This window comes from Xiphophorus hellerii, chromosome 4 (genome assembly GCF_003331165.1).
Source record: "Xiphophorus hellerii strain 12219 chromosome 4, Xiphophorus_hellerii-4.1, whole genome shotgun sequence".
In the NCBI taxonomy this organism is placed as follows: domain Eukaryota; kingdom Metazoa; phylum Chordata; class Actinopteri; order Cyprinodontiformes; family Poeciliidae; genus Xiphophorus; species Xiphophorus hellerii.
Window position 1 is genome coordinate 3,911,504 of NC_045675.1, and position 23,618 is coordinate 3,935,121.

The following is a 23,618-nucleotide window of genomic DNA, read 5'->3' on the forward strand; positions in this document are numbered from 1 at the left end:
TCTAAAAACAGCCAAAGCACTTCAGAAAACCCACTCAGGATTTTGCCAATAATTTAAAATTGTCTAGAAAATGAGCCGTTTCAAAAACCTCCAGAATGTAAATCAGCAGGCACTGCCTTTCACCTAGTAACCCCAGCGTAGCCCAGCGCGTTACTTAGCAACGCCGGTGGAACTCTCCCCATCACCTAGCAACCGAAACTGAGCTCAAGCACCTTTGACCAGCTGGTTTTAGAATAGAATATAATAGAATAGTCTGTTATTTATACCACAAGAGGGAAATTCACTTGTAATAAAATATAGCCCATTGAATATAAACAATTGTATATTAATAAAAGTAACTACAGATCAAATAAAATAAAAATTTATTAAATTACTGCTGCATGTGCTGTTTTTTTGTTTGTTTGTTTTAGATGTTTTTTACCATCTAAAAACCACTTGCTGCATTGTTGTTGGTTGTTCAGGAGGCTCCACTTCTGCTTTTCAAAGATGTACGGTTGTATAATTTTCTCTTTGCAGCCATTTTCACATGCGAGTGTAAACGTCTGAGTTAGGGATGCGGCCAACAGCTTGTTTGGATTTAAAGTGACAACAGCTCTTTCTGAAAGGTGCTCAAAATAATCAGAACTGATGAGACTGAAATCTCATTATTTAAGAATGATTTTGTACAAAAATGTTATGAAGATTTTTTTGATTAGATTCCAGACCTATTCTAACCTGTTCAGGGAAGCATAATAAGTCACCTTTAAAATCAGGTGTTGCTTCCGCCTGCATCCAAAATCCTTTAAAAAACTGTTCCAACATGTAAACACTCACTTTGTTTTCATATTTTCTCACTTTTGATTTTGAAACCAGCCATCCTTTTTGGTATAACATCACTATATTTTCTATCACAGTTTTTTAAAGCTACAAAACATCCTGGTTTGATTCCAGAAAGTCAGGCTTTATGTTTGGGTCAAGGCGTCAGCATCTCTCATGCGTGCTGCTACTGTGGTTGGAGCCATCCCCAGACAGTCATCCAAGGATGCAGCTCTTCTAATGCGCTCATCCTCAGGAAAGTTTTGTGCTTGTTAATGGAGGGAAAATGCTGAACCGCTCAAGCTGAAATGGGTCAGGCGGACTGATGGAGGGAGAGAGAAAAAGAGGAGTTGGATCTTGTTGGGAGGAAGGAAAAACCGGGGAGAAAAATCCTCCGGGGTGGGGCTTGTCAGTCACTCTCAGTATCACACAAACGGTTCAGGCGGCTACTGAATGTCCTCGTATCCATCCATGTTTAGTGCTGTGTGTGTCCCTATGTGGCCTTGTAAGCTGCTGCTGTGAAATTGGACCCACAGGGGCTGCAGAATAAAGGAAAAGATGAACTAAGGGTTAAGAAATCATCCCATGAAGGCATTTCTCAAGGTTTCTGTGCGTTTGTTCACGGGTGTGTGCAGACTTTTTTTTTTTGTTTGTTTGTTGGTCTGGAACTGTGGAGGGTGGGGAAGCAGCTGGCAGCAACTATGATGTGATCTGACATAGTTTCAGCTTGTAAAGGATGCTGTGGGCTTCAGAGACTTCAGGCACTGACCAGTACACTGCAAAAACACAACATTTTACCAAGTGTTTTGTTTAATTTCTAGTGCAAAAATCTTATCACACTAGAGATGCACTAATCGGATATTAATATCTGTATCAGTCCCAATATTGGAAAAATTTTTAGATCTGGTATCAGTGATAATGTGCCTGATCCATCAGAGGAGATCTATTCAGTCTACTTCTATATTATTTATTTTACATTATATTTAGAATATCTATTTGTAATTGAAGGTCTGTTGTTGTGTATTAGATAGAAGAAAAGGAGTAAATTTCTGCCAATAAAGAGAGAAAAATTCTGAGTTTGAAAAGCTGAGAGTTTGTTAAAGAAGAATTTTGAGATTAATCTGAGAAATTTTCTTGAAAATTCAAAAACATTTCTGAGTTTGAAAAGTTGGAGATTTAGTTTTGTCTTGTTATAAGAAAAACACTAAAACTAAGTAAGGTATATGAGCTTGTTTTAGGTCAATAATTATTAATATTGATGAAAAACTACTAGTTATAGTTGCCGATTATTTCACTCATAACAGAAAAAATGCCTTGTTTTAAGTGAAATAATCCACCAGAGGAACTAGAACTTTTTCATCAATATTTGGGAATTATTGACCTAAACCAAACTCCTATATCTTCCTGAAAGCAACTTTTACTTTAGTTTAATCTTATTTCAAGTGATCTACAAACAAACACTTTTTCAGCAGTCGTTATTCAGCACATAAAGTGGTAAAACTAGCTGACTAAATATGCTGGAACTTGGCTGGGGTTGCTAGGTGATGACTGGAACTCGGCTGGGGTTGCTAGGTGACGACTGGAACTCGGGTAGGGTTGCTAGGTGACGGCTGGGTTTCTTTTGGTGATTTGTGATGTTACATTCTGAAGGTTTTTATAATTTTAGATATTTGCACTAGAAACTAGACCAAAAATACTTGGTAAGATTTTATTTACTTACTTTTTATGCAGTATATGGCCCACCCTCCTCTTCCTCTTTCCTTTTTAACCCACCTCTCTGTCTTTCCCTTACAGCATCCTTGTGTCTAACCATTCTCTTTCTGTTTACCGGAGGAAAGTTGATGTTCAGTCATCTTGCAGGAATGTTTTACAGCTTTGTTTTGTTTTTCTTAGGGATTAAACAATAATTTAGGCGTCTTGGTGATTTTCTCTCACTGTCACAGTGATGATGTGCTCTGGATTGGTCTGTAGTGATGAAGAGCATCCCTGTCCTCTTTGTCTGTCACAGTCACGTCACGGTTGAGTAACCCTGCCGAGGGGAAAGTCAAACCAAGGAACCCTTGGATAGCTAAATTAGCTCAGCTGTAATGTTTCCTTTTACATTATGGCTTCTCTTAAAGGGGCAGTATTGTGTAGAATTTACTATTTTGAGCTTTACATCATGTTGTCCCCTAATCAAAATCATACCTGAAGGGTTTCCTTGATTCGTTCATGCATGTTTGTGATATTCTTTAATCTCCATGGCAACCATTCAGCTTCAAAACGTCTGGCTGGACCAAGCCCCGCCTTCAAGGTGCAGCTCCTCCTCAGAACTGCAGTTTCCTAGCTTTAGAGTAACTCTGATTACATTGTTCTTTCAATAAATAACCTTTTTTAGAATCTGTATACTCCGGTTAATGATTAATCAATTACTAAATTAGTTAGCGATTATTTTAAGTCATTGTGATTAATCCAGTTAATCGTTTTGACTCTAATTTTGTTTGAATTAACTTTCAATTCTTACTACTATTCTTAATTTTGTAGCTAATTAGTTAGCATCCCTATTTAAAATATAACAGAAACACAGAGTTGCAAGGTAAAAAAGTAAAAATACTTTGTTGCTGTACTTAAGTAGATTTTTCAAGTATTTGTATTTTACTTGAGTATTTGTCTTGTTGAGGACCTTTTACTTTTATTCCTTACATTTTAAGAGAAATATCTGCACTTTCTGCTCCTTATATTTTTACATTTGCCTTTCATGATGAAAAAAATAATGATGGAAAAAATCCATCACTCTTAACAAAAGTGCTATCTTAAATTATCCTGAATGAGAATTAGTTTTAAACGAGACCTTGTCAATATTTTTAAAAACTTTTCTTTACCATCAGAGTTCAAGTTGTCAGCAAAAGAAAAACAAAGTATTTTTTTATGACTAGAACATCTTAACTATTATTGACTTGGCGAAAGTAATTTTGTATTCTTGAAGGTGAAAATTACTTTTTACTCTTTGTACTTGAGTACATTTCAAAACTTGTACTCTTTTACTTTTACCTGAGTAAAACAGTTGAACCTGTATTTTTACTTTTACTTGAATGTTATTTCTACTTCTACTTAAGTATACAATGTGAATACTTTTGTCATTTCTGCAAAAATGGACAGAAAAAATCAGCCAATCAGATCCAGTGAATGCCTTTGTGTTTTCCTCTCTCGTATCTGGGTGTTTGGCTTCGGTTCGACCGTAATTCTCTGCAGACAACAGGATTACCTCGCAGGAGACGTGAAGCGGGTTCTTCCCTGACCCGGCTCGCTGCTGGAGACGGGCCGGACCATCTCCTAAGCTCTTTAAAGGATTGCTGGCTGATACACAGCACGTCTCCTAATCTGATCTCCAGATTGCTGCTGTCAGAAACAATAGAGCTGCACAGAAAGCAGCAGCTGCTGAAAGGAAAACACCCCTGCTTGGTCAGAATGACTTTGGGTGAAATAAACAGTCAAGGACAATGTCATTAGGGTTTGGATGATGCAAGAGGATAATTTAATATTTATAATCTTGTTTATGTTATCTGCTAATTGATTAATTACACACAGTGATATTTTTGAGTTTTTATTTTTGGTAATTATGATTTTCCACAGCTAGATTAAAATATAAATAAATCTAATTGAGAAACGGCATTTATTGTACAGTTTACCGTTTATCGTGATAAATTTCTTCTAATGACAAGAATGTTGATGCATCTTTGTCACAATTAATTCCTTTATGATGTTTAAAACTCTCCAAAATTAACCTTACTGTCAGTATTGATAGCTTGTTTTCAGTAAATAATTCCTTAATATTGATGAAAAACTACTAGTTCCTCTGGCAGATTATTTAACTTATAACATTAAATTTTTCCCATGTTACAAGTGAAATAATTTGCCAGTGGTACTAGTACTTTTTCATCGATATTATGGAATTATTTGCTTAAAACAAACTCTTATAACTTGATCAAAGGTTACTTGCAAGTTATTTTTGTATTTTTTCATGTGTACTAAGATATCTGCACTGGAAACTAGACAAAAATACGATGTTATTTTCATTTTTAAACACTTAACTTAATCCAGACATGCGTTGAACGTGTGACCGATTAAAACGCCCAAAAAATATCCTGATATAAATGTTTCATAACAGTCGATATCGATAACTATTAGTTTTTTGTTTGAAATATCTGAAATACTGCCGAACCTCCTGTTTTATCCTCAGTTTTTACTCCACGGCAAATTTTTTTGATTTTTAAGCTGTTATGAGGCGAAACCTTAAACTGCTGCTGCGCTAGTTACTCAACAGGTTGTTGCTAGGTAACGAAAGAATGAATGAGTTGCTAGGCAACCAGAGAGTTAGTGTGTTAGTTAGCCTAGCTTCGCTGGCTATAAAAGGTTGAGTGGCTAAAGTTGTTTGCCTACATTTCCCAGAATGCTGTATGGATATGAGTCAGAGTTCAGTTAATATTCTATTTATTAAATATTGACTATTCTGTCAGACGTATTATTTATAGATATTGATCATGTTTCTATCACAACATACACTGCCTGGCCAAAAAAAAAGTCGCCACCTGGATTTAACTAAGCAAATAGGTACAAGCTTCCTATTGGATAAGTGCTGCATAGGCGATTATCTTTCAGCTGGCAACAAGTTATTTAACCCCAGCTGATGCAATGAGTAACTCCTCATTTCTTAAACAACCATGGCAAAAGACACATCCTGTGGTCGTGGAAAAGACGTTAGTCTGTTTAAGAAGGGTCAAATCATTGGCATGAATCAAGCAGAGAAAACATCTAATGAGATTGCAGAAACTACTAGAATTGGGTTAAGAACTGTCCAACGCATCATTAAAAACTGGAAGGATGGTGGGGAACCATCGTCTTCCAGGAAGAAATGTGGTTGGAAAAAAATCCTGAATGATCGTGATCGGCGATGACTTAAACGTTTGGTCAAATCAAATCGAAGAAAAACAACAGCAGAACTCAGGAGTATGTTTAATTGTGAACGCAAAAGCATTTCCACACACACAATGCGAAGGGAACTCAAGGGGTTGGGATTGAACAGCTGTAAGAAAACCTCTAATCAGTAAGGCTAACCAGAAAAAAAGGCTTCAGTTTGCTAGGGAGCATAAAGATTGGACTCTGGAGGAATGGAAGAGGGTCATGTGGTCTGATGAGTCCAGATTTACCCTGTTCCAGAGTGATGGGCGCATCAGGGTAAGAAGAGAGGCAGGTGAAGTGATGCACCCATCATGCCTAGTGCCTACTGTACAAGCCTGTGGGGGCAGTGCTATGATCTGGGGTTGCTGCAGTTGGTCAGGTCTAGGTTCAGCAACATTGTGTGCCCAAAGAATGAGGTCAGCTGACTACCTGAATATACTGAATGACCAGGTTATTCCATCAATGGATTTTGTCTTCCCAAATGGAACGGACATATTCCAAGATGACAATGCCAGGATTCATCGGGCTCACATTGTGAAAGAGTGGTTCAGGGAGCATGAGACATCTTTTTCACACATGGATTGGCCACCACAGAGTCCAGACCTTAACCCCATTGAGAATCTTTGGGATGTGCTGGAGAAGGCTTTGCGCAGTGGTCAGACTCTCCCATCATCAATACAAGATCTTGGTGAAAGATTAATGCAACACTGGATGGAAATAAATCTTGTGACACTGCAGAAGCTTATTGAAACAATGCCACAGTGAATGCGGGCTGTAATCAAAGCTAAAGGCGGTCCAACAAAATATTAGAGAGTGTGACCATTTTTTGGTGGCGACTTTTTTTTTGGCCAGGCAGTGTATGTCGTTATTGATTTCTTTAAGAAAGTTCTGTCAAAGGCTTTGTCGCTTCCTTCTCATCACAAGTATTTCTGTTTTTTCTTGAACTTTTATATTGGTTAAAGTTTGTAAGTTTGTAAGTATCTTACAAACTTGAAAGATACTTACAAGTTTGTAAGTATCTTTACTTACAAAGATACTTGTATCTTTGTTGAGGCTGAAATTGAGGCTGAAATGCGTCCTGATCAGTTTCAGTCAGCACATATTTTGCACTCTTAACAGAAGAAAAACCAAATCTGCACTTGGCAGATTTTACACATTGTTTGCAGAACATTTTGTTTTTTGCATTAATTTTTGTGTCACGCCAGCTGCTGTTCTGGTGCTGCTGCTCGCCTATTAGAAACATTGCTGCCAACCTCTGCCAAATTAGAGCCTTTAACTGGTGTTCTTTTGCGGTTTTTGAAGTTGGCGCGTTTCCGCTTCCCAAGCTGTTCGGCTTTGAACATCTAACAGTTTGGCTTTAAAAGTTTTAGGGTTTTTACAACTATTCATAAACTTCAGTTTGTAACCCTTTAGGTTCCATCAAAAGCCCAGAGGCAGGAAATGAGGCCTTAAGCCCGATTTCCTCTCTTCGTAACCAGTTTGCTTATATTGGGTCATCTTTTTGTTATTTATTGCTTGTGGTGATGTTAAGTTACTTTTTATCTTCTAGGAACTATCCAATTCAACAAGTAGCCACTTCTTCCTCTAAGCCTGGAAGAACCACATATATCTCAGCTCAAATAGATGTGACTTCTTCATTTTATTTTGAATTTGCATGCTGTGAAAAAGGCCTTTTATTGGTTTTATGTCACCGTGTAAACAGCGTTGCAGATTGAATAGAGGGAGCTGAAGTGGGTGGGCAGCAGTTGGCAGGATATTTCAGCTCAGGCTCCCTGCAGGCAGAAATGGACTATAAACATAATGGGTGGTTCCTCTGCAGATTTGAGCTGGTTATGAGCCAAAAGACACCTTATTTATGAGCCCGGTTTCTCACGCTTTCTTCTTGCATATGTTCATGACGTTATTGTGCAAACATCAGGAAATCCTCAAGGCTGTTGCAGTTCATTTATGTTGTTTTCTATGATATGCTTGTTCCTACATCATTACAACCCTAAGTACCTTAATATGTGTAATAATATGCAATATAATTTCTCTTTGAATGGAAACCTTCAATGACATAGAAATAAAGTAGATTGATGTAATGGATTTCTAGTTAATTAGATGTTTTGAAGCGGGTACAAAGTGTCCTGCACATTTTGCCACAATACAGCCACAAACTCCAACGTATTTTATTGTGATTTTGCCATAAAACAATACAAAGTAGCATCATTATAATGAAATGAAAGGAAAATGACCTTCTTTATTTTGTATTGCATGCTTTTGTAGTCAGCCTTGCCGAATTGGTAGTGATGCACCGATTCAACGGTGTATTAAGGCCTGTGTATATAGACACAAATTTTCTAGTAAAAACAAGAAAATTTCAGAGATTGAAAATTTTCTAGAAAAATATCTGAAATTTTGAGATTAATCTCAGAAATTTCTAGAAAAAAAAGAATTTTCAGAGTTAACAAAATGAACATTTCTAGAGAAAAACTCTGAAATTTTGAGCTCAGTCTCAAGAATTTTGTAGAAAAATCAGGAACATTTCTGAATTTAAGAAGTCAGAAATTTGCTAGGAAAACGCAGACATTTTGAGATTGATTTAAGAAATTTATTAGAAAATCAAGAAATTTTCAACTTTTTTGAGAAGTTGAAAATTTAGTAGAAAAAAACTCTGGAATTTCGAGAATAATCTCAGAAAATTTCTAGAAAAAGTAAGAACATTTCAAAGTTTTAAAGTAAAAAATTTGCAATTATTTATCTTAATATCAAGAATTTTCAAAGAAATATCTGGGTTTGAAAGGTTAAAAGTTAGCTTTTAAAAAAAACTAATTTTAAGAGCAATTTAGGAAGCTTTTTTTTTTTAGAAAAATTTATTAATTTTCATAGTTTGAAGTCAAAAATTGCTAGAAAAAACAGACATTTAGAGATTAACATCAAAAATCTCTAAATTTCTGATGTCTCTGAAAAAACATGGATGTCAGAGTTTCAAAACAGGTTTTCTAGTATTGATCTGTATTTATCCCAATCTATGTTCCCGTCAACTGATTAGATTTTCTGACTCTGAAGAACAGCAACGGCACAGCATGATGCTGCCATTACATATTTGGAATAGTTTATGCATGTTCAGTCTTGGTCTTCTGCTTTGCATGTAGGCTAAAATGTTCTATTTTAGCCTCTTCTGACTGAAGCATATTGAGGCAAATTAAAAATGCTGTTTTTTTAATTCTCCAGTCACATACAATTTTCTTTTTTCTTTTTATGCTCAACCTTCCTGTGTGACGCCCCGACCTTCTTGTTTCAGGTAAGAGATGTTTTTGTCGTCTTTCATGCTCGTTTCCTCGTCGTTTCCTGTGCAGCACGCTGCTTTTAGATTCAGCTGAGTGTGGCTTTCTGACAGAAGCTGTGCGTCTCAACAGAAGCTTGCATATGTATGCCAGATGGGAGAGTTAAGCAGAGCAAGTGTGGGCGCCGTGGGGTGAATCTTAAAATTTCTGCCTGCGCTGTGTGGTTAAACACCGACACGCACCTCTGTGCAGCAGCGGAGCCGTTAGCCGCTGGGTTTGGAGTCGGGAGGAAAGCAGAGCCATGAAGAGGAGAACTCTCATGGTTTGGTCAAAGTGAAAATTGCACTCAATGCCGCAGCATCTTTTCTCACTTCATGACTGGTCTGACCTTTTGCTCTCTGCAGTGCTGCTTGTTCCTGAGCCAACCACACAGAAGGTTAAGTTAAGTCTCTCCCTCCCACGGCTGCTCTTACATAAAGCTTTCAACACTATAAAGTGCATATATATATATACTGTATGTATATATATGTTAAAAAGAATCCGTTTTTTAATGAAAGGATATCTGCATCGTTCATTGTGAACACTTCAGTGCTGAAATCAATCAATCAAATTTTATTTGTATAGCACATTTCAGCAGCAAGGCATTTCAAGGCGCTTTACATCATATCAAACACAGAAACACAATGCAACATAGAATCAACGATCAAAACACGACATTAAGTCAGGTTCCATCAATAAATTTGTAATTGATTACGTTTCAAATACAATTCTAAACAGGTGGGTTTTTAGTTGAGTTTGCATCCATAAAGGTTTACCTGTTGCACTCCTACTGTGTTATATGGAACAAAATACCTGTTGCTATTTTTATTCCCACTCATGCTCACAATCACACAGTTTAAAATGATGTAGACAGGATTTTAATGGGCTTCTGGCACGAGGCTCCGTACACCAATTGAAAAACCAGTGACAAACATTACATTTTGTTGAGTTCCACCATAAAAATCATCAATAGACGTTGAAAATGTTGGTTTATCCTCCATTTATTATGGTTATGGTTAAATCCAAACAAGTAGTTTTCTAGTTTGGATTTAAGGGAACTCAGTGTTTCAGCTGTTTGCAGTTTTCTGGAGGTTTGCTTCAGATTTGTGGTGCATAGAAGTTGAATGCTACTTCTCCATGTTTGGTTCTGGTTCTGCAGACCAGAATGAGCTTCAGGGAGCCAGTGGAAGGACTCTAGATCTGGGTGATGTGCTCTATCTTCCTGGTTTTAGTCAGAACGCCAGCAGCAGCATTCTGGATCAGCTGCAGCTGGAGGATTGACTGTTTTAGGCAGACCTGTGAAGACGCTGTTGCAGTAATCAGTGCGATTAAAGATAAACACATGTATGAGTTTCTCTAGATCTTCCTAAGACATTAGTTATCTAATCCTGGAAATGGTGCTGGAATCCTAATCAGGTCATAGAAGACCGACTTTGTAACAGTCTTTATGTGGCTCTGAATGTTCAGGTAAGAGATCAATCTTATCTCTAGTTTCTCTAGCTGTAATAATTGAAGTTGTCCATTGACTCTTGATCATTTCTCTTTAGGTCAAAAGATAATAACTTCAGTTTTGTTTCTCTTCAAGTGGAGAAAGTTGTGGCTCATCCACACATTTATCTGTTTGGTGTTTGGATGGTTCAGAATCCTCTGGTGACATTGTAATGTAAAGCTGTGTATCATCTGCGTAGCAATTTAGATAATCTTATTTCTTGTTATAACCTGAGCTGAAAATGCAAGTCAAACAAACTTGACTTATATTGGTTTTGCCTTAGAAACAGCATTTTTGACATCAACCCAAAAGTTTTCTATTGGATAACAGTTTGGAGATTGGGGTGCCACTCCTTGATTTAAAGTTTTTGGTGAACCAACAAGTTACTGACCATACTTTTGGGTCATAATCTCATGACGGACGCATTCACACTCACCCTGTTTGGTCTGCTTTAGTCCAGTTTGTTTGGCTAGAAAGTCCTGCTTATTTGGGGAGGAATCGAACTCTGATGCGACCAGAAAAGCAAACTCTCGTCCGCATAAAAACACTCAAGTCTCGGTTCGGTTGATGTGAACTCTGGTGGGGTTGGAATGTATATGTGAACGCCAAATGGACCAGAAACCGTGCCAAAAGCAGGAAGTGAACTACTGGGCATTCTGAGTAAATGCAACCAAATCAAACGAAGGGGGCTAATGCTAGCAGAGGATATGTGTTGTGGTAATTTACCAAAGACAAAAGAGAAACACTACAACTTCTAAAATCTGACACTACTTCATTTTTGTTTACATTTAGTGAAGAAGGTCTTCTTTGGAGGTTTTTGTGCTGTTTCCTTCAGTGGTTTGTTGCTGTAGAGTCCACACAGGCGAGGAGGGGGGCATGTTTTTCAAATGGTTTGGTACTTTTGACTCAGCGCAGTGTGAAAACGACCCGCAGCAGCTGGAAAAAGTAACAGCTGTTACTATTTTGGTCACAAATTGAACACCCTAAGAAACAAATTTGAAGAGAATTTTCTCTCTGTGTGTTTTGATGTTTTCAAGCTGATCCAAAGTGCAATCACTGAAGAAGAAAGTGTTGGTTTTATGACATCTGCATCATAAAGAATAACAGTAACTTTAGCCTCATATTAAACTTTTTTTTTTAAATTGTAAAATAAATGCAACTGAACTGAAAAGTGAAAGCTGCTGTTATGTTTTTAAGGTCCATTTCATGCCTGTGGGCAGGCAAGTGTTTATTATTAGGCAGATTTTGGGTGTGGAATCTCCTCAGGTTTTATTGCTGCTCGAATCGCGTGTTGGAGCCGCTGAATATTTAACAGTTTACATATGGAATATCTGAACTGAAAACATTTAGGGGATAATTTTTTAAAACATAGAAAGTTGAACAAATGCACGCAATGTTTAGACTAGATGCATTGGGAGGATGAATTTTGCAGTTAAAAATGTTAATAGAAATTTATGTGGGTGTATGTAAATAGATTATAACCTGCACTCTGATACATAAATAATGGATTAGTGTAAACAATTACCTTAAATAAACCAGCAATTTGTCCATTTTGCATTTTCAATTTGTTTCTCTGTTACCCATTACTGAACGATCTACAATATCAGCTTCCAACTTCTCTGAAAAGAGGATTTGTTGTGGATAAAAATTAATTTCCACACTGAGTAAACATAAGGACATTTGTCTAGAATCAAGTTTGTCTAAAATAGAACACTTGCAAAGAAAATGCACAGCGCTGATCCCACAGTTAGAGACGAAACAGAAAAGGGGGAGGAGCTGTCAGTCAACGGTTGTTATGGTAACCACCAACTGCCAAAAGCAGTGTGACAAAACTTTTGTATCAATAAATGTCAGGAGAAAACGAAGAATAAATAAACAGACTTTTGACTAACTTTACATTTGTAATGTTGTTCAAATGAAACCCGTAAGCCTGTAAAAAAGGTGGACAGCAACATTTTTTAACAGGTTTTGCTGATACTTTTAGGACCACAACCGAGGATTATTTTAGTTATTGATTATCCTATCGACTATTTTCTTGATTAATCGGATACAAAAATTGACACTTTCTGCAAATTTCTCAGCTAATCTGTTTATTTTTTGGGTCAATCAATTAATTAATGGGTTGCAAAAGATGCTATCTTGATAGAATTTGACGTCTTAGATGTAACTTGTGCGTTGCTGTACAGTTTTACACTTCTGGATGGAATATTTGCAGTCGCAGCATGTAGAGTCATGTTGTGATTTTCGTTTAGCATAGCTCCCTTGTCTGAATACAAGGCTACAAATGTTATGTTTCTTTAGCTTGGTTGAAGGGATTATCAAGTCATGTTACATCATTAGTTATTTGAGTTTTGAAAGGGCTTTAATTAGGACAAAAACGAGACTAGCTTATAAAACTTAAATTCAACTTGCTCCATATTTTGGAGCCACAAGAATTGTGCAAGTCAGATTCTAACCGCTTTAGAGATAACTTGTAATTCATGAGAAAATGAAGTTCAATTTTTTTTCCTTGAAATTCTGACTTTTTTTCCTCAAAATTCTGACATTTTTCTCAGAATTTTGATATTTTTTTCAGAATTTTCACTTTTTCCTCAGAATTACAAATTTCATCCCAGAATTCTGACTTTTTCTCAAAAATTCTTTTTTTCTCAGAATTCTGATGTTTTTCCCTCAGAATTTTGACATTTTCTCAGAATTTTGACTTTTGCTGCTAAAAGATTAAAGGCACAATTATTTCTTTCCTTTTCCCTCAGCACCCCTAATCATCTTCTGCAGGTTCAATCTGCTGTATGTTATCTGTTTCATTTTGCTCTGCTCTCTTTCTCCACTGTGTCATATTTTGTCACTGAAGGGAGAAAAAAGACATAAATGGCTTATTGTTGCCACGGTTGGGGGTAATTGCCATCAACGCCTGGGGCTGACGTTACATTTTATTGCGGCAGTGTTACAACCTTTACTGACTGTCCCACAAAGGAGCAACTGCAGCTGAATGTCACTTTCTCTCAGGTAGCGCATGAAATCTAAAATATTCAGGCCAAGCAGGGTCATCTGAGCACCGACAGGCAGAAAGGAGGACAGATCTGCTAATATTCACCAACACCAGAGGGATGATAGTTTTATTTTGTACCATCAGAAAGGTTTCAGGCTGTAGTTTTTGCTCGCAGACATTTGTTGTCCTTTCTTTCACCCTCGTCCCCATTCATAAAATATTTAGCGCTGTCTCCTCTGTTGAGTAAAGTAGAGGTTAAAACATGACAGATAACTTCAAATCCAGGCTTGTTGGAAGTGTTGGCTGCTGCGTAATTAATTTCAGGGGAACATTAAAACGTGTCGAACATAATGTGCTCACATGTAACTCCGCCTTTCGGTTAATGGGCCCTAAACGAGCTGTAAAAGCTCAGTTAGCGCTGGCTAATTTCACAGACGGCATTAGAAATTACATAATGACATGGTTTATTATATCTCCTCTCTGTGAATTTTCTCAGATCCAACGTGTTCTACCTTTGGCGGAAAGTAAAGTAGGTCTTCAGGAAATATACACACACGCATGCACTCACCCCCCTGCCCCCCCACACACACACGCCCACACACACACACACCTCCGAGCTGTGGCCGCAGTGACATCTCCTTGGTCTCCTTGTTTGTCAGCCCAGTTTCTGGAGTGAGACTGTTGTTTGGGTGCTGCTGTCTCCTCTGTCTCACTTTAACTCTTTGTGTTTTATCTCAAACCAGGTCATGATGCCTGAACTGGGACTTTCACATGTTATAGTCATGCACAGATGATAAAGCAAAACTACTACTGCACTTGAACTACTCAGTAGCTTTTTACAAAATTATGTTTTGTTTTTCCCAAATTCCATTTTTCCATTTTAATCAGATTTACTGACCAAAAAGTGCATAACTATGGTGTGAATAATTTTTTAAAACAATTTAGTAGCTGCTTTTTCATTGCACAATTTGACATTTTGAAAATAAATTTGCTTAATGGAAACATGGCAATTTTAAAAAGAAAATAAAAATTGACATAAGGGTGATTTTTGGCCTTGTTGAATGGGATTATTTCACAAAACTGCAGTGGAAATGCATCACACGAGTCATATGATGAACAACCGGATTTTACTACTGGCAGAAATGACAAAGAAGATGACAGGAAGTGGTAGGAGCATGATGGCACATGAACAAACTTATTTATGTGTGATTTTAATTGCGTTTCTTATTTAATGGGAACACTGCAATTGCAAAATTGTGTTCTTTGTTATCAGAATATTTGCTGCGTTTCTATTGACCATAAAACTGCACAATTTGGAAATGTGAAAATAAATGTACTCAAGGGAAACACTCCAATTTTGATAAAACCATTTTGCGCTAAGATGAGGTGGTTGTTTGGTTTATTTTGCAAAACTGCAATTGAATCACCTTTTTTTGTATCACACGAATCACATGATCAACAACCAGATGTTGCTACTGGCTCAAACCATGAAGAAGACGAGAGGAGAATGATGGTGCGGCATGTTTTTTAATATTATGTGACCAAACTTATTCACATGATTTTAATTACATTTATTTAATGGAAACACTAGTGGAAATATTAGTGTAATATTGACTTAGAAACCCAGATAATTACAAAAAGTCAAATATTTTTGACCTTTGGAAGCTCAGAAAGGTCCTTGTTCTAATTATTTTTTTAGATTAATCTCAGAATTTCTCTCACTTTTTTGAGGGAAATGTAATTTTTTTATCTGCAATGTGCATTCTACATCATCATACTTACATTTTGGTCTAAATATGTTGTAATTTTCTTATTAACCTAAAAAATGTAAAAATTGTATATCTATTATACCTTTTGCCTATGGTGGTGGCAATGCAGACTGGGAAAAATGTCTTGTTATAAGTGGAATAATCTGCCAAAGGAGCTGGTGCTTTTAAATCAATGTTAAAGGATTATTAAAGCTCTTGTGTCTTACCGAAAAATTACTACAAAAAATACTTGGTAGGATTTTTGTGTTTTTGCAGTGTAGAACTAAATGCCAACTTCTGCTCTGTAATCACTGATAACAAGATAACAGTTATTTTTCAAGTTTAAAATTTTCTGTAATGTAACACATTCGTTCTGTAAACGTTTCTTAAATAAAATATGGTTACAACTAATCATAGATCGTTTTAAATTAAATGCCAGAAGAGTTTGAATAAATTCAAACAGTTTAGAATGAAAGTGGAGCTTTAGGGTTATGTGTCCATGTTTTTGCTGTTTGTTTGCATGTTTGATGCTCCATATGAGTATGAACCCAGCTCTCTTTATTGGTGACATTTGACAGGATGATGACAGGATACCTCGCTTCCCACATACTGCCCTAAAGACCCAGTTAGATCTCAAACACACACACACACACACACACGCCCACCCGTGCGCTAACACACACCCCTGCACACACACATGTGCTGCAGCTGGACTGACACTAATGCACAAATCTACTCTAACTGATGCCTACTCCCGCCTCTTTTCTGACTCTCCTTATTGTTTTTTTTTTAAATCTCAATTTGATTTTGTGTTTCACAAGTAAAAATGACTTTGTCCTTACTTTAGCTGACTCAGCAGATTCCTTTGAGATGAATTTGTGTTGAATGTGTGCGTAGAGTCTTTGTCATTTGTGTGTTTGTCCTTTGACTGCATGTTGTGTTGCAGCCGTGCCAGGGCCCTGCTGGCTGCCACCCTTCATTACCATGAGAGGTTTTGCGCGGGGCGGGGGCAAAGCGATGAAGGAAACGGTGTGTAGGTCAAGTCAAAGATCCTGTGGCGGCACGGTGGAAATGTCAGGTGGTTGCTCCAGTTAGCGCTGTTCATGTTGGCGCAGACGGCCCAGTTGTTCCGGTCTGCTGACTCCGCTGATGGAAACAATCAGCAATAAATGTGTGTCGATGTGCGTGTGTCCACAAGTTAATTTAATTTATGATGCATAAATATTGCTGCATCTTGAATAGTCTGAATATGAATCGTGGCTTGGGAATGAAAGATATTTAACAAGTAGTTTGAATTTGATCTTGAAGTATTTTGATACGTAAAGGACCCAAATACATTAGACGCTGTACAAGCTGCTTGTCCAGTTTCCATAAAGGGAGTTATAAGGTTAGTTTTATTTATATAGCAGCTTTCTCAAATATAAATCACAAAAAGTAAAATATGATTAAAAAATAGAAAGGTCAAAACACGTTCAGTACATTTTTTGCACAAAATTAATTAAATTTTACACCCCCAAACTCAATGTTAACTCTCACAAGTGAAAATGGCTGCCAACAGATGCGCATTTATACAATCGTACATCTTTGAAAAGCAGAAGTGGAGCCTCCTGCACAACCAACAAAAATGCAGCAAGTGGGTTCTTGATGGTATGTCAGCAACAAAACAATGGTCTTTTCCAGCAGCCATTGTGCCAAATGGGCTGGAGGTTGACTTGGGTTGCTTAGTACATGAATTTTCTTTTAATTTCTGTAAAGTATTGCCTTGTTGCTGAAAATGTGCTATATAAATAAAATTACTTTACCTTTAGTAACAGGTGGAGCACTGCTAATTTGTGAAGTTACGTTTCAAAGGTTTGTGAAACGGGTTTCACCTGGGTGTTTTTTTGGGGCATTTTTTCCAGAAGCAGCTGAATTTTGCATAAGAGGTCCTTAATATAGAAGAAAAAGTACAAGTTCCACTGGCAGATTATTTCACTTACAATTATAATTTTTTAAAGGAATTATTGACTTAAAACAAGCTGAAAAATTGCTTATGAGTTATTTTTGTCCTATTTCAAGTGTACTAAGATGTTTAGAGCACTATTACGAAAAATATTTGGTAAAGTTTTGTGTTTTTGTGATGTGTCAATGTGGACTATTCTTGATAATCTTGCAATTTAAGCAAAATTCAACTTTTGCTCTAACAGATTGTGCTGATTTTCACTGAAAACTGATGACTACATTTGTAGTTGCACTACGTGTTTCCATACGTCACATTCTTTAGCACCTAAGTGTTTTTGAAGCGGTGCATAGACTGGTATTTTTTGAACACAGATGTCAGAACTCTGCAGAGCTGCACCCAGATATGCATATTTAAGCAAGCCTCCTATAGAGTTTCTATATAATCTCTGTTGACATGAATCTGACTGCAGCTCACTGAAAACACCCACCACCTACCCCACATGAATGTTTATTATTCTGGGAGAAATACAGTGTAAACATACAGCAGAGCACAGTGGTGGGTGTCCTACTTATTACTGTCAATACCGCCCATTTACTGCCAAACAGCCTCTATTATTAGACTCCACTGGACTCTCATCAGGTATCTTCAAAGGTTGCAGTATAAATCACATTTCACTGCCTTTTCTTTCTTCTTGTGACTCTGTGAAGTGCAGCTCTGTGATCCACGTGGGTCTGACATATGTTTATCATCACAGGGGAAGGAAAATAATGGAAATTTCCCTTGTTATGCTTCGCATGATTTCTCCTTTTTTCCATTTTCCAAATGAGAGAATGACATTTGAGGCAGCCAGGGTGGAGTTAATGTATTTTCCTATATGTTTCACTGTTAAAAGAAAGGCTTGTAATGTTACGCTGAGGCAGATTTAAAGATACATTTTGAACAGAAACATTAAAAGTACCGGTTTTGTCTGGTTTGGAAAAACCTGGATGAATAGTTTGATTTATTTGGATTCTCAAGCCCTTATGTTGCTAAAAACACAAACTAAACCCACACAGATGCAAAAGATGGCACTTAGACATAATCAGATATCAGTATTAGCATAATTTGGGATTAATATAACAGGATTAGGATTACCATATTCACCCTGTTTCCATAAGAGTCGGTTTTTAAATGTCATATTCAAAAAATGAAGCAAAATGATTTCTTCATTGTGAGATGTATAAACACAAGAGTTGCACTTTCTTGTGGCTCTGATGCTTTTAATTTCTCCTAATTTGTTTGGTTTGGGTTGTTTCTTGTAGGCAGCTGCAGAGTTTAACATGGTTTCCCTGTTATTATACGTAAACAGTGATTCTAGAGTAAATTACTGGAAGGGTTTTTAGCTGAGCCAGTAGGATGGGGATGAGCAAGAAAAACAAAACAAACAAAAAACCAAATCTGTCCTGGTGTGTGTGAGGAGTCTGATAAAAATGCAAATATATATATATATTTTTATGCTGAAGCAATACAAATTTGGTAAACTAAAATATGAATATTTTAGATTAAAAAAATGTATAAACAGTGGAAAAAGGTAGCATGTATTTTCCCTCTGTTTTACCAATGCAGCATTATAGGTGATCAATCACCAGTCAATTCAGTAATCGATTACTGAATTGATTCAGTAATCGGTTTTTTAAAGTTTTGTCAGCCCAAAACTTTACCGAACCACCAAGCCGGTTTTTGGCAATAAGTTAATGTTTTTTTAGTGTCTGGAAAATGAGCAGTTTCAAAACCTCCGGAAAGTAACGCTGCTCGTTACCTAGCAACCCCAGCAGAATTCTGACCATAACCTAGCAACCCAAGGGAGTTCCAGCACATTTGGTCAGCTGGTTTTACCACTGTATGCATTGTACAATGGCTACTTAGCATCCACAAACCACTTGATGCACGATTGTTAGTTGTGTAGGAGGCTCCACTTCTGCTTTTCAAAAAAAAACAAAAAAACAATCGTATAGTTGTGCATCTCTGCAGCCATTTTCACATAAAAGTGTAAATGTTGCATTGGGGGACATGGCCAGCAGCAGCTTATTTGGTTTTAAAGGGGCACTGTCATGTAAAATTTACTTCATGTTATGATGTTATTCCTTCATCAAAACCATATCTGAAGTGTTGCTTTGATTCTTTCACGCATATTTGAGAAATCCTTCAGTCTCCATGGCAACCATCCAGCTACACAAAACACCTGGTTGAACCTAGCTCTGCTTTCATGGATGAAGCTCCTCCTCAGAGCTGCAGTTTCCAATCTTCAGAGCTTCCGCCTCGCAAAGCAGCCTTCATTCAGCTCCTTCAGACTAGCCAGCAGCAATTAGCAAACACCTGGCGAAACTGCACATCTGCTGAGCTCATTAAAGGAGCTATTTCTCAGTGAAATGCTGGTGAAAATGTCGTTAAAGGGTTAATAGAGGATCAATGTTGTGATGGCTTCCTGAAGGCGGAGCTTCAGAAAGAGACAGAGCCTCAATTTCAAGGCATAAATTACAAAGTAAAATTTCTTTTATGTCATATTTAATATGTACAGCATTTTTATAACCACTAATGGTAACATAGTTACTTGATTACACTATAAAATGATATTATTGCTCCGGGAAAATACAAAATACTTCCCCTTTAAAGTACTATTATGAGAGTAATAGTACTATTATTAGTACAATTACAATTAGAGGCCCTAAAAAAGCTCAACATAGGCAGAACTGATCAGACTAAATTCTTTTTATATATTTGCAAAGTCATTCTCTTATGAATGATTTTGTGCAAAAAATGTAATAAACATGTTTAAGATCATCTGTAAATATATCCTAACCTGTTCACAGAATAATAATAATGCATCACTTTTAAAAACAAATTTTTAACAATGAAAATATCCAAAAACTGAACATGGTGTCCTCCTACGCACTATTAAAAGTAAACTAGTTTATATAGTTTTACTTTAATCTCAGAATTATGACTTTTTTTCTCAAAATTGGATATTGAGCAACTGATTTACCTCATTTTGATGATTTTCATAAAGAAATTCCCAGATGACACTTGCTACGTTGTAACATTGTTTTCAAACTCGAGTTGAGAGCAAATGGCTTCATAAATGTGGCCTTTCAGTGAGGAGTTAAGCCAAACGGGATCAGAGAGCGGCAGGCTGGATGAAGACGCCACCAGTGTGTGTTGAGCCAGTCTCCACATATGTCAGCCTGATCTAAGCCACACCTGCTGCTGAGCGCAGAGAGAGAGAGAGAGAGTGTGTGTGGAGTGTGTTTTCAGGCTGCGCTGTCACAAGCGGAGCAGTCGCTGAAGCGAACAGTTGCTGCATCGCTGCTGCCTCTTTCCATCTGTTTCCGCTCTGTTCTTCTTCACAAATCTACGACTTCAGGCAATTATTTCATTCAAGAGGAGGAAGAGGAGCTGATGAAGGGTTATTTTGGTTAATTGCCGACTCACTCTGAACTGGAGGTGAGTGGAAGGGATTTCTTGCAATGCCGCAAGGTAACTAGGGATTCCTCCCTGGGATTTATTTGCTGGTTTTTCTGCAGAAATCTTTGGACATTTTTTTTGAGTTTTGTGAGCTGAAGCTGCCTGTAATGGGAAACAGGTGGAAATGTGAGGGTTAACCCCCCCCACTGTGCTGCATGTTGGCAAAGCTTCCCTACTTCTCTGCAGCCAAAGATCCAGACGCTGACAAATTGCACCTCAATCAGGTGCAACCTTGGTGTGTGCTGCTCGGTTCTGGGAACACTGGGATCTGAAGTGAGTGAGCAGAAATTGGTGGAAGTGGAAGTGGAGGGCGGTTTGGTCGTTTTGTGGACTCGGGGAAGAAGATGCCAGCCATCCTGGTGGCCTCAGCCATGAAGTCAGGACTCCCGAAACCCAAACCGGTTCACAGTGCCCTCCCCATCCCCCAGGCCCCCAGCAGACCGTCGGCCTTAGCTCTGCCTTCGGCGCCACTCAAGAGCCGGCAGGTGTCCACCAGACCGTCAAGGAGTTCTCCGGAGTCGGAGGCAGCTGGAAACCCTCAGGTGTGTCAACATCATCCACACCTGCTTCGCTTTACTCACTCAACTCTCTCAGTTCTGTCACATTTTGTTTGGTCTTGGTTTGTGATTTCTAATTTCACCAAAATAAGAAATGCATATAAAAAGCTGTCACCATGACAAATTTTGCTGGACAATAAATTGTCCCAGATGTTATTGGATAAATGATAATGATTATAAATGGTAACGATGCAAGAACACATTCTCAAAGATCAATAAACTTTAAATTCTAACACTGGAACTGGAAGACATTTGAAATCCAAAATAAATAAACAAAACAACATAAACAACGAATAAAACAAATTATGAAGTCTTAATAAACAAAATTATACTTAAAAAAAAAGACAAAGCACCAGAAGAGAAAAACAATAAATCAAATGGATATTAATGAATTTGTTTTAATTTATCATGTGATTAATTGATTTATTGCTTATTGCAACAGGCCTACACATTAACAGATTTTACTGAACGATAAATTATTCCAGGAGTTATTGGTATAAACAATAAAATTGCTGTTTTGAGAAAAATTTCAGCTAATATAATGATAAAGTAGAACTAATATGACTGACAAACCTCTCACCATATAAGTGTTTCATATCAGTCAATATTGATAATTATTGATTAGTTTTTTGTTTTAAATATCTTGTTTTATCCACAATTTTCATTCCACATCCTTGTTTATTTTTATTTGCTTTTGAGGCATGGTGGCGAAACCTTGAACTGCAGCTGTGCAAGTCACTCAACAGGTTGTTGCTAGGTAACCAGAGTGTGTGTGAGTTGCTAGGTAACCAGAGAGTGAGTGAGTTAGTTCACCAGCCTTGCTTAGCTAGGTTGAGCTGCTAATGTCTTTCCCCTGCCTACATCTCCCAGAAGGCTGTGCGGTTCTGGATTGTAGTTTAATGAAATTGTTGGAAACTGTATCAGACGTGTTACCTATTGATACTGGTATTGATAACGTGGTTAACACGATATATACTGTCATTGATTTATTGTTCAGCCCTATGATAAAGGCCTATTAATGCAAGTACACCCTCTCAAAGATCAGTAAAATTTCATTTCCAAAGAACATTTTACACACTGAAACTGGAAGATTATTTAAATATTCAAAAATAAATAAACAAAACAACCAAAACATTATATAAAACGGTTACTGAAGTCTTTCTGAACAAAACTGCACTTCAAAACATATCAGTCATATTAATCATAGGCTCAGATAGGGAAAACAGGCAAAACTGCCAGTTAGGACTTTTGTAAAATAAAGAAAAAGGTGCAAGCTAACCCCCAACTCAAGTCTTACAATCGCATGTGAAAATGGCTGCAACACATTATACAACAATTATACAACCGCACATCTTTCAAAGGCAGAAGTGGAGCCTCTTGCACAATCAGTAAGAATGCAGCAAGTGGTTTTTGAATGAAGACAACAACAAAAAGCTTATGTTTTCCAGCAGCCATTGCACAACTTGTACAGCAGTAAAACCAGATTACCAAAAATGCTGGTTGGGTTGCTAGGTAACGACGCTGTAAGACTCAACAATCAGTAGTTTTTTAAATGACTCATTTTTCAGACACCAAAAAACATTAACTTATTACCAAAAAATGTCTGAGTGTTTTTTTAAGTGCTTGTGCTATTTTTAAAAGGAGTAGGAACTCAAATAGAAGCATAAAAATGTGCAAAATGTGACTTTTAATGACCAGCCCCCCTTTAAAACAGTCAGTAACAGTTGTTTCAGTATATGAGCAGTTCACTGATTTCTCTAAATAATCCCATAAAACTGCGGCCTTGTTGAAAGCTGCTCAAAATCTGCTGATTTCCTGAAAGGAAGCCGGTTGTTCTGGGACGCTGCTATCCAGAACGGAGCCATAGCGGGACGTCAGGGTGGCTGTTCTGCTGCGTTTCTGAAATATTGGCTGTGTGTAGCAGGGCTGCAATGGCCAGAGCAGTCGCTCCAGCACCATGTAAGGCAGCGGGGAGAAGGAGCTGTCTCCACATCTGTGTTTGTGCCAACCTGTCCAGTAAGTGTGACTCTGAGCGTCGCTGGGAGACGAATCTGGACGACGTTAGAGGAGAAGACACAGGAGGCCAGTGTTTCTGGACATGGGATGAGGCTGCTGTTTGTTTTTCTGGATAATCACATTTTCTCGCTGACCTACTTTACATGACTTTCTCCCCTCTGTCCTCTGTCTCTCCTCCTCCTCCTCTTCCTCATCCCTGTGGTGCTGATGAAGCAGCCCTCGTCACCCTCGGCTATGTTAACCCTCGACCTTTCTGAACAGAGGCAGCGACCTGAATGCTGCAGTCATATACTGGACTATATCCAGTCTTGCTGTTTTACAGTCCTGCATTGTTATTT

The 23,618-nt window shown here is 37.6% G+C and overlaps 1 protein-coding gene across 9 annotated transcripts in view; it reads left to right on the forward strand.

The window, feature by feature from the left end:
* The window catches only part of nav2a (neuron navigator 2a), a 256,627-nt gene that overhangs the window by 105,243 nt on the left and 127,766 nt on the right, over positions 1 to 23,618 (forward strand). For 8 of the 9 annotated variants that reach the window (XM_032560508.1, XM_032560509.1, XM_032560511.1 and 5 more), the window contains exon 1: positions 20,520 to 21,249. The exons of the other annotated variant lie outside the window; for it this stretch is intronic. In XM_032560508.1, the coding sequence (XP_032416399.1) occupies positions 21,052 to 21,249 (198 nt within the window). In that variant the 5' untranslated portion in view covers positions 20,520 to 21,051. Of the gene's footprint in view, positions 1 to 20,519; positions 21,250 to 23,618 lie in introns of those variants that run through there. 9 annotated transcript variants of the gene reach the window in all.